General features: G+C 32.5%; 1 protein-coding gene across 1 annotated transcript in view; it reads right to left on the minus strand.

Annotated features, from left to right (window-relative positions):
• Positions 1 to 15,350, minus strand: part of LOC124367843 — a 95,518-nt gene that overhangs the window by 61,647 nt on the left and 18,521 nt on the right. The window contains exons 6-7 of the mRNA XM_046824997.1: positions 5,089 to 5,769; positions 4,017 to 4,229 (exon numbers count right to left, since the gene is read on the minus strand). Coding sequence (XP_046680953.1) covers positions 4,017 to 4,229; positions 5,089 to 5,769 — 894 coding nt within the window. The remainder of the gene's footprint in view (positions 1 to 4,016; positions 4,230 to 5,088; positions 5,770 to 15,350) is intronic.

Below are 15,350 nucleotides of genomic sequence, written 5' to 3' on the forward strand. Positions count from 1 at the left end.
CACGTGAGACATGTGATCCAAAACACTGTAAAAAAATCGTAGTGTTGACGGACAGCCAGGGGAAGGATATACATCCCTACATTCAAGACCTTGTTGGAGATTACGATGTTTTTTGTGTACTCTAAGCCGGGAGCTAAGTTAAAGGAAATCATCTCTGAGGGTAAACCTTTTGTCAAAGACTTATGCAAAGATGACTTTGTGATATTGTTAGCCGGCACAAACAACATTAGTGACCATGACCCTAGTCAGCTTTCAATCGTTCATGGACTTAAAGATCTGTTGACACTGCAAACAGATACAAATATAATAATTAACAGTGTTCCTTATCGTTATGATTTAAACCATCTTAACGATGCAATCTTCTATGCTAACCTGGCAATAGCAAGAGTCATCCGAGAATACAAGGGTAAACTCAGATTGACGTATGGCGAGTTGAACTGCATCCTCTACAGAAAACACTACACACGCCACGGACTCCATCTAAACAAGCATGGAAAGAAGGTTCTGAGCTGTGCGATTGCTAAAACTGTCCAGTCACGAGTCCAGTCGTCTGTGCACTCATCTTCAGGACTTTGTCCGGCCTTGCCTGCAGAGGCTTCAAAGTCTACCAGCACGACCACCTGCCGCGGAGAGACTGTGGATCTCGACCGCATAGAGCCCTGCCCCAGCCCCGACCCAGTGGGACCGCCCCCTACCACCCTGCCGCTGGTCTCCGACTCTTCTGCTACGGTGTCAATAGATTCGCTTGTGGACTTTCCTCCTCTTGGGCTAAGCCCTGTACATGTGAATAGCTCTCTTACTCTAACAAAAAAATACTCATCGTGTAACCAGCTTAATAATGAAAAAAACTTTTCTCTTTTAGACAATCTGTACTTAACAATCTAAACTTGACTTCATCTTCACAAAAAAAATGCGTTTCTTATAAAAAGCAGAATGAAAATTTTAGCTTAATCCATTTCAATGCTCGGAGTATTTGTAATAAAATTGATCAAATAAATGTTTTTTTGGACGACACAAATCCCGATATAGTTTGCATCTCTGAAACATGGTTACATGATGATAACTTAAATAATGCTTTTTTTCATAGTTATAAATTAGTTTCTTTTGAAAATAGAAGGAACCATGTAGGTGGAGGCGTTGCAATTTTTTCAAAAAATTTTCTGTGCACAGAAATCATGGAAAATGTATAAAGCTTGAGTGTGGAATCACATATAGAGTTGACAGGTGTATCAATCTCTTTTCTTAGAATTAATGTAGTTGTTATCTACAGACCCCCAACTGGTAATTTTTCAATTTTTATAAATAGACTAAATGAATTATTTCTTTATCTTGAGTCTTCTAGTTATAGCACAATTTTATGTGGAGATTTTAATATACCCTTTCACAATCTGACTAATCAAGAGTGTGTAACTGTTAATGACCTGTTTCATTTATATAGATTTGAAGCTCTTATAAAAGATTTCACAAGAATAACATCCACTGGTAGCAGTATTATTGACAATATTGTGACTAATATGGACTCTAATCAAATCTTGCTGATAAAAAATCTTGACATATCTTTTTCAGACCATAGAGCTCAAGTAGTATATTTTAATATTTCACCAGGTGTGCCATTTAAAAAACACATTCAAATAAAAAAACGTTATTTTACAGACAATGCTTTTGCTACATTTACAAATTTAATGCAGGCGGAGAGATGGGACCAAGTTTATAATGCTACTGACACAAATGAAAAATTTGCTACATTCTCAAGAATTTTTAAGTATTATTTTGATATAGCTTTCCCGCTTAAAACAAAAAAAAATCAATGTTAGAAAGAAACAGCCACAGAGATGGATAACTCCGGATTTAAAACGTGACCATGAGAACATTCGTTTTTTACTCTCCTTATCACGAACACCTGAAATCGAACAAACAATTAATGAGAGGAAACGTGAGTACAAAATTGAGGTTGACAAAGCAAAGCGATCTTTTCATGATAATCGAATCATAGATTCACAAAATCGTTCAAAATCAATTTGGAAAACAGTCAATGATACCTTGAAATTGAGGCCACAAAAAGATAAGAAAAATATTGAACTAAGTGTCAATGACAAACGAATAAGGAATTGCAATGATGTTGCAGAGTATTTTAACAGTTTTTTTTTCAGGACTGGGGCGGCAATCCCTATCACAGCCTAGTGGGGCTTACAACCCTGTGGATGGTATCACCGCACGCTTGAATAGTATGTATCTTTCTGAGGTGTCAGTTTCAGAGGTTGAGACGGCGGTGAGACGGCTGAGGAGTACAAATGCCGCTGGAGTGGATGAGATTCCTTGCACAGTGCTAAAGAAAATTTTTCCTTCTATAAGTGTTGTATTCTCTCACATTTGTAATTCCAGTTTATCTTCAGGTATATTTCCAAACCTCTTAAAAATCAGTAAAATCATTCCAGTCTACAAATCTCACAGTAAACAACTACCAGAAAACTATAGACCGATTTCAATTCTATCGTCCTTCTCAAAAATTCTTGAATCAATAGTCTGTCAAAAACTTGTGGCTTTCCTAGAAATCAACAACATTCTCTCTACTCAGCAGCATGGCTTCCGCCAAGGGAAATCCACTACATCAGCCATCTTCAATTTTATAAACGAACTATCGCTTTCTTTGGACAATAGACTTCATTCCCTTGGTGTTTTCTGTGATTTAAGCAAAGCGTTTGATTCCGTTGATCATAATATTCTCCTTGGAAAACTAGAAAAATATGGAGTTAGAGGTCACTCTTTTCAATTCATGAAGTCGTATTTGTCTGATAGGAATCAAACCGTTCAAATCCATGATGGCCAAAATAAAGTTTTCTCATCATATAGAGCTGTTACTTGTGGTGTTCCTCAAGGCTCTATTCTTGGTCCTGTATTATTTCTCATTTATGTAAACGATCTTCCAAAAATTTCAACAGACCTCAAAGTTACGATGTTTGCTGATGATTGTTCTTTTCTTGTTTCCAATAAATCCCCACATTTGGCTATATCGAATTCAAACATCCAGTTGCAAAGTTTAAATCAGTGGTTCAATTTAAATAAACTTAAATTAAACATCAGCAAAACTAATATCATCCAGTTTCATCTAGGGAACACAAACCAGTTTAATATCCAGGGTCTTATCAAACTAGGAAGCGAGGAAGCCAAGCAAGAAATCTCAGTTAAATTTCTGGGTTTATATATCGATAATAGGCTCACATGGGGCGGCCACGTGGAGCATGTCTGCAAAAGGCTTCGAACCATGGGATTTGCTCTCAGCCGTCTCGCCAAGGTCTGTAGCCAAGAGGTTCTACGAACAGTATATTTTTCTCACGTTCAATCGATTTTGAGGTACGGGTTAATGTTCTGGGGTCCATCCAGTGTAGTAAATTTTAATAGAGTATTTGTCCTCCAGAAATGGTGTTTGCGAATCATCTCAGGACGTAGGAGATTCGAAACTTGTAAACCTCTTTTCGGCGAATTAAAAATACTTACTCTGGCGGGTCTGGTGGGGTACGAGCTATGCTCTTTTGTTAAGGGCAATCCAAAGCTTTTTATAAGCAATGGACACTACCATCAGTATCCGACCAGATCAAGAGGGCTGATATCTGTGGCTGCACATAGTACTAGCGCATTTGAGAGGGGTCCATACCACTTGGGTGCAAAAGCTTTCAATGCATTGCCATTGAATATTAAAAATGAGCAAAATCTACGTTTATTTAAAAAAAAAACTAAAGACACACTTTCTTGATAAATGTTTTTACTGTGTAAGAGATTTGTTAAGTTAGATATAGTTTTAGTATTTTGACGTGTAATGTAAAAATGTATTTTGCATTTACGAATAAAGATCTTGAATCTTGAATCTTGAATTATTATAGATTTTAAGTTATTGCAGTAGATAACACACACTAATAGTGTTTTAAAAATATTATATTAGGAATCTTTTAATATGCATGTACTTAAGGGTGTATCAAATGACACTCGATCTTATCAATATTATATAACCTAGGGCTTACCACAGGGGAGGATATTATTTCTATCAAATATGTCACACTCGTAGTTATCTCCGATTATCATAGTTCCTTCCTCAAATTTCACCAAATTATTTTCGCAATATTTAACAGTCGGAAGGTAAGGTACAAGTTCAAGCTCTGGTCCATGTGCATAACCAAGTTGAATACTAGTTGTTCCAAGATAAATTCCAAACACATAATCCTCTTCACTGAGAACTGAAACAATACAACAGCTTTGTTATTTAAATAAAGTTTCCGAAAGCAAATAACACATATTAACACATAATCTTTGATAAATTAATTAATGGGAGAAAGAAAATATAATAATAAAATAAATACAGTTATAAATAAAATTACAAATATTAAAATTCGAAAATAATCATCAGAGATATTTTGGCTTTTTCTCTTCTTATATGATCGAAATCGGTTGGGAACAAATTTGTGTTATCCTACCACATGGACAAATTGTAAATCCTAAGGTTATAAGAAAGATGATATGGGGGACCCGAACGCTTTTTTATTCAATGTTTTATAAAATTCTGGCTTAGAATTGTGTGTATTATTTTGTATATAGTATGTAACACTTGAATTATTATAACACCATAAAAATAATTTCTCTAACGTGATCTCAAAAACATAAATGAATACTAGCCCAGGAGGTCATATAAACATAGATAGTCTATTCTATCTGCTTAAATGAAAATATAGTCATACGGAAGTAGAATTACTGAATAAGTGCCTGTATTGGACAACTCAAAACGCAATATATAACAATCCTAATGGACGTTGATACTCTAAAAGATATTTCATTCATATAGTATAAAATTGTACCTGAAACACAGAAGATTAACAACTTATCAATAATGGCCCTATAACACTTACAATTCCTAGAGACGCATTTAAGATCCTAATGGAAAAACCCCTTGACAAGGTTTTGAGACTCTTATGATGCATGACGTTAATCTAAAGAACATCAATGTCTATGTTCCATTGTCGGTTTGGTACTTTTTTGTGTATTTTTCTACTCATAATCCACAACAATAACCTAAATATAAGTTTTATATGGTTGACTTACCAATTTTAGGGCGTGTTATATTTTGCAGATGATCTTCATGCAAAGTACATGGTATTTTAATTCTATCGTGGACGTATAATTTAGAAGTTGGTTTTCGTTTGCTCACAGCCTGAGATGATGATTTCTCCTCTGCGCTGTCTTTATGTTGGTATGGCCAAGGAGTTTCATCGGTATTTGAGAATGGTACAATATCTCCAGGTTCAGATGTCCATCTCATCCTCTCAGAATCTTCATCAACAGCGGACGATGGAGATTCATCTTCAGTCTGACATGACGCATTACTTTTAAAACCAGCGTTATCATTATCTGTACTTGCAGCAGCACTTTTGTCTGTATTGGGGAGCGATTCCGTTTCTTTGGCAGCATTCTGAGTTAATAAATCGGCACACTGTTTACATAAGCGGGAATCGGACTTTTCGGTTTCATCGTCGGAGGAGTCAGCAATGGGGACGTTACAACTGTCACATATATGTTGCACCGAACTCCGTGTACTTTTGCTGCCTGGAGAACTTGTTTCACTTTCTCTTCTGGTACTAGTCTTAGCTGGTAAGTCGGTACCATGTTTTTGTACCTTTGGACACGTGCATTTTTGGATTTCTGTGGGAGAGGAATTTTCTTCATCTTCGTCTTCTTCATCAATGTCAGATTCAGGAAGATATTCAATTTCCAAAGGTTTCAGTTCTGAAAATTGAAAATTTCATTAACACACGCATCACACATAGTAGGCTATATTTATAAAGATTTTTTGATGAGTTTATACGTGAGGAATAACGCAGTTTTGTTAAAAACGTACAAAAATTCCTTGAAATAGTAAATAGAACTTCAATAAGTATTGGAAAATCAAAATTTATTATTCGTGCTTATAAACATTTTATGGTTATAGACATACCCTCTAACAAAAACTATGAGGTGTTAAATTTCTACTGTATATTGTAAATATAATCTGTGCTACGTCTAATCCTGTTTCTGATAGGTATATAGCTACCTCGAGACTTTAAATGGTAGAATAACCATAAAAGTGATATAACTATCTGTGAGTTCATACGTGCATTGGGGACAGTACAGAATGTTTAAACTTTAATTGGTTGTTAAAAATAAAGTGTCAAATTTAAAACATCATTTTAAATTAACAGCATTTTTCTGTTATTTTTTACCATGTCAAATTTTAGATTCATGCCCTGTTGCAACTCCACAGAATTAAAAAACCACATAGTATATAAGCTTCAAGGCACGCTTGAATTTTGAGATGTTTTGTAGTACTAACATAAGCTTTAAACGAATTAATAAAATCATTTCGGCACTGCATGTACCAACATGTGGTAGTCAATGAACCAAACGATATATTTCACAAAATTAAAAACTTACAATAACATTTTCTTAGAATTCCTTAGAATTTCTTAAAATTACTTTTAGATGAGTCTTTATAACTTCATTGGTTGTAAATATTAGTCAGCTACGCAATAATATAAAATACAGTAGTATTATTAATACTTACTCTCTAAATTACATTCTTGGCTTCTCCATGGTAACGCCATTGATTTATTTAATACAGTATTATTTTATTCCCAAAAAAAGTAAGCTGATGATTTTTATCCATGACCACATTGTTAATATCAGTGTAGTACTTAGTGTACAAATTATTATTTTTCACTATTCTATGAAAAATATTTGTAACTATAAAATTTTGTGTAGTGTTATTAAATAAGTGTTATATGTTCATTTAAAGTGAGACCATTACGTATTGAAATTGTTATTGTGTTTTTAACTAATACAAGCATTCTTGTAGCTTTTGATAACACGTGTTGCCATAATTGCTAGCCATAACTAACTAGAACATTATTTTAATTTTATAATAGTGTATGTAAAATAATTGTACTATGATGAAAATAAACCATTTATTCTCTCTCTTACAGCACACTACGACAGAAGATGATTCGTCATTGAAAACATCAAGCAATAGTGGGAATCACTTCATGTTTCTAATTCTTGGAAACAATGCAATGGAATCAATTTCTAATGAGTTTGTTTTTCCGAAGTATGGTGTCCAATCAACGAGGATTCTGCGGTTTATGTTTGAATGTTTTCATTTTTAAATACCAGCAGATAGATTTTAAGGACACTATCAACTCTAGAAGAAATGTTCACTTCTGGGAGGTTTATACCTTCCAGTTGAAACCTCCTGCACTCTGGGTACAAAAATACCCGTTGAGTCAGATATATCTGGGAAACTCTATGGATATCCAGGATGGGATATAACTAAAGTGACCATCCTTCTATCTAACTGAAATGAATAAGATTACAGCCAACTATAACTCATTGCGATATCTTGACATGAGGCATTGCCTACCACCAACATTACCCATCCTGAATATCCTGACAGTCCTTAGGCAAGCGCAAATGTCCGTTTAGGACAAAATTCAATGAGTGGTTTCTCAGGTTCTTGTCTTAAGTAAGGAAACACAAACAATTATCAAGAATGGTAGCATATTTTGTTTTGCATGAATTCAGCTTTACTCGACATACATGCTCAACTTATTATTTCACATGTAACTAGTAAAATCTAATATTTGTAATTTTATCTTTCTTATAAATCAAAATTATTAATACAATTAATTAAGCAATGGCATAATTCTATTACAAATACACACTCAGTCCCACAGCTAGCCGCTCAATCCTTCCTACATACGAGATGTCTGAATCATCAAATAGTACCACTGGTTAGGCTACTACAATTATTTTTTCGATTATTTTTATAAAAAAAGATATTTATATGATATATGTTATCTCAACACGAAAGTAAGTCTAAACGTGAGCTAGTTATTATGTTATGAAGGTTACGTATGTCATAAAATTAACTAAATTAAATTTGAATTAAAAACTGATGACCTACCACAAAAGTCTGTATCTTTGACTTATCGTTGTTCAAAGTTACACTCATACATTGATATAAATTAAGCCATGGACAATAATAAGCGTAAATATTTGAACGGTAAAAAAATTGAAATGAAAGAGTGTTTCAAAACACAAACAACAATACAATACCACAATACAATACCGTTACAATTACAATACCATTACAATTAGTACTAATATATGAATTGATAATTAATATATGTAAGGTAAATAACTAAAATATGATACATCATGTTTAGAGATTAGCCTACATGGGCAAGCAGCCTGCGCGTAGGCTAGAGTCGTATTATTAATTGATAGCATGAAGATAACAAACTAACCTCCAAGGAATGTAGCACTTTCATATCTCTTGCTGTAAAAGCTATTATGGGCTCTATTAAATTAAAACCTTCATAGCCATCAGGGTATTCCAGTAGCCATCAACACGGCTTTTAAAGTTTAATTTCAAAAGTGGATGTGAAGGGGAAGATTGAGGTCTGATAAGGGTAAGTTTAGTAAATTTAGTATTCAGTAATGTCTACTGTAGTAGTTAGTTGTAGGTAAACCATAATCATAAGCAATCAGTCAGTAAATAAATGATCATGACGGTCCACACCCGGACAGTAACAAGGTCTCAGCTTCCTAAAGTCCAAAATTCAGTAGAAAATTATTAACTTTATGAATACTACAATTGACACAGGTTCGATTAAACTAAAATTAATAAATTTGTCACAAATATTTCTAAACAAGGTCTGAGATGTATGCAATGATATGACTTAATTAATGGTATTATAGATACCACCATTCTATTAAAGTGCCAAATATTATAATGATGTGACGTTAAAGATATAATTGAAGAAAAATGTGTATATATGTTTGTTAATTTACTTTTTATATACAACTAGCGCAAGGAAAGAATTGATGTTTCATATTATCGATTGATTTGTCTATCCATAGGATATTTAAAAAATGAACAATCTGTAGACGTGACATGTTGGAATATTATCGAAACGTGTTACGCGACAAGTGGCGTGGAATTATAAAATCTCTATTCCAGATTTTTAATTTGCATGGACGAATCATCTTCGAAGAAACATGTGTGTATATGTTTGTTAATATACTTTTTATATACAACTAGCGCAAGGAAAGAATTGATGTTTCATATTATCGATTGATTTGTCTATCCATAGGATATTTAAAAAATGAACAATCTGTAGACGTGACATGTTGGAATATTATCGAAACGTGTTACGCGACAAGTGGCGTTGAATTATAAAATCTCTATTCCAGATTTTTAATTTGCATGGACGAATCATCTTCTGTCGTAGTGTGCTGTAAGGAAGAGAATAAATAGTTTATTTTCATCATAGTACAATTATTCTACGTACACTATTATAAAATTATGAAATAATGTGCTGGTTAGTTATGGCTAGCAATATTATGGCAACACGAGTTATAAAAAACTACAAGAATGCTTGTATTAGTTAAAAACACAATAGAAAATTCAATACGTAATGCTACTCAATTTACATTAACATATAACAATTATTTAATAACACTACACAAAATTTTATAGTTACAAATATTTTTCGTAGAATAGTGAAAAAATAATAATTTGTACACCAAGTACTACACTGATATTAACAATGTAGAGTGGTCATGGATAAAAATCATCAGCTTACTTTTTTAGGGAATAAATACTGTATTAAATAAATCAATGGCGTTACCATGGAGAAGCCAAGAATGTAATTTAGAGAGTAAGTATTAATAATACTACTGTATTTTATATTACTGCGTAGCTGACTAATATTTACAACCAATGTAGTTATAAAGACTCATCTAAAAGTAATTTTTAAGAAATTCTAAGGAATTCTAAGAAAATGTTATTGCAAGTTTTTTGGTTTTGTGAAATATATCTTTTGGTTCATTGACTACCACTTTGACATAAAAAACCTTAATACTTTAAAAACATACAAGTGGTGAACTGGCAATATTTTCAATTCTGAAAAAAGTAAAAAAGCGTTATTTCGTTCCTGTTTTGGCATAATGATTCGTATACAGAGATTTAGTGTGACTCTTAGCTTCTCTATTACGTATTTAAAAGTTCTACCCCAACAAATCATTTCAAATAGAAGCCAAGAATGTATTAAGACAAAGTAAATTGTACGCAACAGGGATAAGGTCAGAAATATTTCTTAAAAAGTTAATTTTCTCATAATTATAGACGTTTTCTTGTGTGACCTGATAATGTTTTCCCATATGCCCCTTTCATATATAATGACTCCTAAATATGTAAAACTATTTATTTTCTCCATTATTTATGGTTCTAGCTGTGAATTTATTACTGTGATCCTGAAGCTGAATATGAAATGCAAAGCCTTTCAGATAATAACTAACAAACATGGTTTTAATTATGTTTATTTCTATTATATTTAAAATACACAAGCGTTTCAATATATTTAAACCATTCTTAATGTTTTTAACAAATAGTTACAATGTTATTATTCGCATAAAATAAAGTTGTAACATCTGCAAAAACATTAATTGGTTCGAAAAAATTTAATAATTAGGTCGTTACTGAATACTAAGAACAGTTGGTCGAAGGGCAGTTCCCTGAGGTACACCTACAGTGATGGGTAGCGGCGTGAGTTCCACCCTCCCACGTTGACAATAAGAGGGATGAGGGTCAGTGAGATAACTGTGGATAACACCCAAGACCACGTCCCTCACTTCAATAACTGCCAGACTTTGTAAGAGGACATTATGATTTACTTCATCAAATATTTTTCTAAAATCGAAAAATATGACGGTATTGATTTTTATTTAGATTACTGTAAAGATTATTAGCAACCCTTATTAGCGATTTGTCTGTAGATAAAAGAACATTTGGATTTTTTAATTTCTTTGTGTATATGGAAAGAAAAACCCTCTCTGTAAACTGGCTTTCCATTTTTAAACATGTTTTGATAAAATTTCAAATTATTTTTTTCTTAGGACAAGAAGCTTATAAACTGCACGTAAGAACCTTTGCGCTGCTTCCGGAGTGACAGGATATTCAGGATGGGTAAGGTTAGGGAGTAGGGGCCACCTCCTATCGAGATCCATGAAGAAAATTTAGGGCACTACATCTCAAACTCATGTCTCCCCGGAAGAAGGGGAGGCCAGCTCTGAACCAGCCTCTCCAGTCAAAGCAGGCAGGGGGTGGCATACCCTTGTTGAGGTTAGCAAGAACCTCCGATATTTAGGGAACAAACCCCACCAACTCCAACAGTCATCTCCCACAGTAGACTAGACCTATCGAATTGCCCATGAACCCCAGAATCTCAACATTTGCGGTTAGTGATGTGCCGCTCCTGGATATCCATAAGGTTGCCCAGATTTAAGTGACACATCGGTTTTTTGCTGTGCCCAGTGGTGGGTTCAACTGGAAGGTATAAACCAGCCAGAAGTGATCCCTGCTGGGTTATTTTTTTTTGTTAGTACAATCCTAATTACAGCTGTAATCCACAGTTTTTAAACTCGAAATTATGCGGCTCAATAAGGAAAGAAAGAGACTGACATTACTGAAATTATTGAGACATTATCTGAATATTGTACGTGGCTTAAGCTCTGGACTAATACACTGACACTCTATACAGATAAACTCAAAATTTTACCATAAGAAAACTTTATATTTAGAATCTCATACTTTTTATTTATAAAAATTCCAATAACCTCTTTTCTCCAGTTTCAAATTCACATAATACACGTTGTTCCAATAGTACTGGAATTCGATCTATCAGAGTGAGTAAATCAATCTCAACAAGTAATTGCTACTACATCTCCCAAATTTTATATTTAAACAATTCTTACAATAATAATATTTTTCTGCACCTTCAATTTTTATTTAAAAAAAAAAAAAAAAACACACGTAAACAACATAGTTTTTATTTCAATTGTTTTAGAGACCGAGTCATTGATAGCGACCAAGTATCGACGGTTCTGCACCTTCAATTTTTATTTTTTTAAAACAACATAAAAGACATAATTTTTAATTTAACTGTATCGGAGGCCGAGTCACTGATAGCGACCAACTATGGATGGTTTTGACCGCCACCTCTTCGCCAACCCCCCCCCCCCCCCGAACACACTCTGTCACATTGACTCAAGACATAAATTGGCATTGGATATATATAGTTGAGGTTGTGGCTTTAATCGATTAAACCAAACAATAATAGTTTAAACTCATTTCTGGAATAATTGTTGCCTATGTAGACCCATTTCCTTAGAGCAACCTTTCCTCAGGCAGTTAAGATAAGAATTTACTATAAGAAACCTGTTTAGTTACTGTTATTTGTTCCTTTAGATTACTAATTACTATTCTAGTACCTTTTCTGTTCCTGTGTATTTTGTTAAAGTTTGATAGAAATAAACTAATTCATTTATGCATTCAATATATCAAACGTCAGGATACAAGAAAAATGTGAACCACCATTATGTTTTAAACCAGATTATATGTGAGGTAAAATGTTGTAAATTTTTTCCTACTTACTACTTTAATGTTGAATAACAGTAAAATAATAAGGTGAATAACTGCAATAATAGATAATTTTTAGAACTAATCGGTTTCTCTAAAATATTATTTCATTTATGTACATAATGTATGTTTGTATATACATTTACAGTTTTTATCATTATCCCTCTTAATTTAGCAATACTGTATATTCAATTTTTTAATATTGTTATATAAATTGTTTTTACTAATGTAAATGTTAAATGTATATTTTAGTATTGTATCCTTTCTAATTATCATTGTATTCATGTCTACCGCAACAAATCAATCATTGGATGTACTTTGATTGATTTACAAGAGCTATTTCAGAATTTATGTTTTGCAGCCCTATAATGATAGCACAGTGTAGTTTGAACTAGCTATAGTATAATATAAATACATAAATTATGTAACCCCACAAAATACAGACACAGTTGAAATAAGTTACATATCACATATGGATCTATAAATACTAAACTTACGCATTGCTTGTACAGGAACCAAAATACACTCAAAAACGTAAAACGCACATTCGAAATGGGAACAAAATGATGTCACGCCTAAGTCCGGAGTTCTTTCACTGGCGCTGAGGAATCGAGTGTGGAACGGGGGATGTCCTCCACTCTGATCGGCAGAGTGGGGGCTGGTACAGTCTGGTAAAATGCTAAAGACTCAGGTGTTCATTCAACGGCTTTTAGCTTAAGCATTCATTTTATACTTTTACACATTGTTAATTAAAATATATCCTTAACCACAATGATAATATTTATGGCGCTTAATGGTATAACTTTGTTTTTTTTTACCCTTTATAAAATTTGAGATTATTTTAGCATATATGACAAGATAGGGGTACCCCACCCCACGTGTGGGGCTTCGGTGAGTTTGCGTGCCCATTTTAAGTATTTTTTTTTCATTTTTTGAGGCTACATGAGGTTTTTACTGTGTTACATGCACTATGATTGTACTCAGCTTGTTTAAAAATTTATATCTGTGATTTTCTCTCCTTGCCAATATATTTGCTTTGCTTTCATATTTTGCAAACGCTAACAAGCTAATAAGGTATCGTTCTTTGTAATACAGTACGAATACAAATACATCTCGTGAATACATATTTATTATTCATCCGCATAGTGTTTCCATTCAAAATATCAAACTTAATATTATAATTGAACAGCTTATTGGATAATATTACGTTTTTATATTAGATACTTATTTTTTATTAATGTTAATTTTCTTATGGTCTTTACTTGATATTGAATCATACATAGAAAATAGTGTTTATTATATTTATTATGATTTCTCTTGATTTGGTTTATGATGCATATGTAATAATGTTCACTGTGTGTAATACTCATTTGTTTATTTATGAAATTAAATAATGGAAATACAACAATATTGCAATGTCAACGACATATATCTAATTATCCTATGTCATATCATGTTTTAAAATGTCGATTGAATTCTAAATTCATCTAATACACGTATTAATAAATTCATAGAAAATATTACATTAAAGATAACCTTCATTAAAATACTTCTGATATTATCCAAAAACAATTTGATCAATAAGTCAATTTGATAAATTGTTATTTATAGTTTGGATTGAACAAAGAGAGTGTTAATAAGTTAGTTATTTTAAATGTCAGTATAGAAATGTATGTAGCAGATAAGGTAATTAATATAAAATTGTTTTTAAGACATTCAGAAAAAATGTTTTATTTAATTCTTGAAATGTTTTTATAAAAATAAGATTAGTAACTGTTTAAAGCAATTTTATTGTTTTCTTACGAAAATCTCCAATCGTTGCCATTTGGAACATAATTTGACGTTCAATATCTACTTTGAAGTAAAATGCAATTTAAAATACGACATTGAAGGTAGCTGATTGTGGATTATGGTTTTGCATTTTGTGCATGTTTGTTTGCTTATGTGAAATTGAAAACTACTCAAATATTTATATATTAATTATATCTAAATTTTGTAACCAACTGGTGCAGAAAAAGCTTTATGCTTCAGACACCACATGATTTGCTCTTTGACATACCTTATCGTGGAGTAGCTAATTTTACCACTAATATTATTTAAAAGAATTTATATAGAAATTATCAATTTGTAATTGGTTATTTATTACTTAGCTTGAATAAACGGAGTGTTATTAAATTAATTTTGAAATATTTCTGTATACCAATTTATTGAAAACTAAAAGTTTTTCGGTTCACACCACAGAGATTCCTTACATCATTAAATTCTTGAAATATTGTATCCTTGCTGTGGAGATTTCTCATCGGTCAACAGATGGTAAACCGAAAGAGTTAAACAAAAGCACTCGCCTGCATATATCAGAATATGTCACATTTACATAAATAACCAACGTCCAAAACTGTATTGAAGGAAAGATTGATAAAATACGACAGATATTGAGAGGGCAAAATATCAAAATTTTATTGAAACCGGCTACAAAATGGGAGAAGTGTTGAGGGCAGTGAAATACACGATTCTCTGAGTACACAGGAAGACTATGAAATTCCACACAGTTGTCGCTAACGCTAAGTCTACATTGGGGAGAGAAAACGTTTGATATCTACGCAAATGATTAAACATATTAGTCTATTTATCATATTAGGATTAAAAGACAAAAAAAAATCAAGGAAGTCTATAATAATAATATATAATCAAGATATTAATACACCAAGAATTTATGTATATATATATATATATATATATATATATATATATATATATATATATATATATATATATATATATATATTTGTCCAAAGGACTACATTGGGCAAACCTCAAATTCTTTGCGGGTAAGAATGACCGGTCACCTGTTTTT

The sequence above is a fragment of the Homalodisca vitripennis genome, chromosome 8 (assembly GCF_021130785.1).
Source record: "Homalodisca vitripennis isolate AUS2020 chromosome 8, UT_GWSS_2.1, whole genome shotgun sequence".
Classification (NCBI taxonomy): domain Eukaryota; kingdom Metazoa; phylum Arthropoda; class Insecta; order Hemiptera; family Cicadellidae; genus Homalodisca; species Homalodisca vitripennis.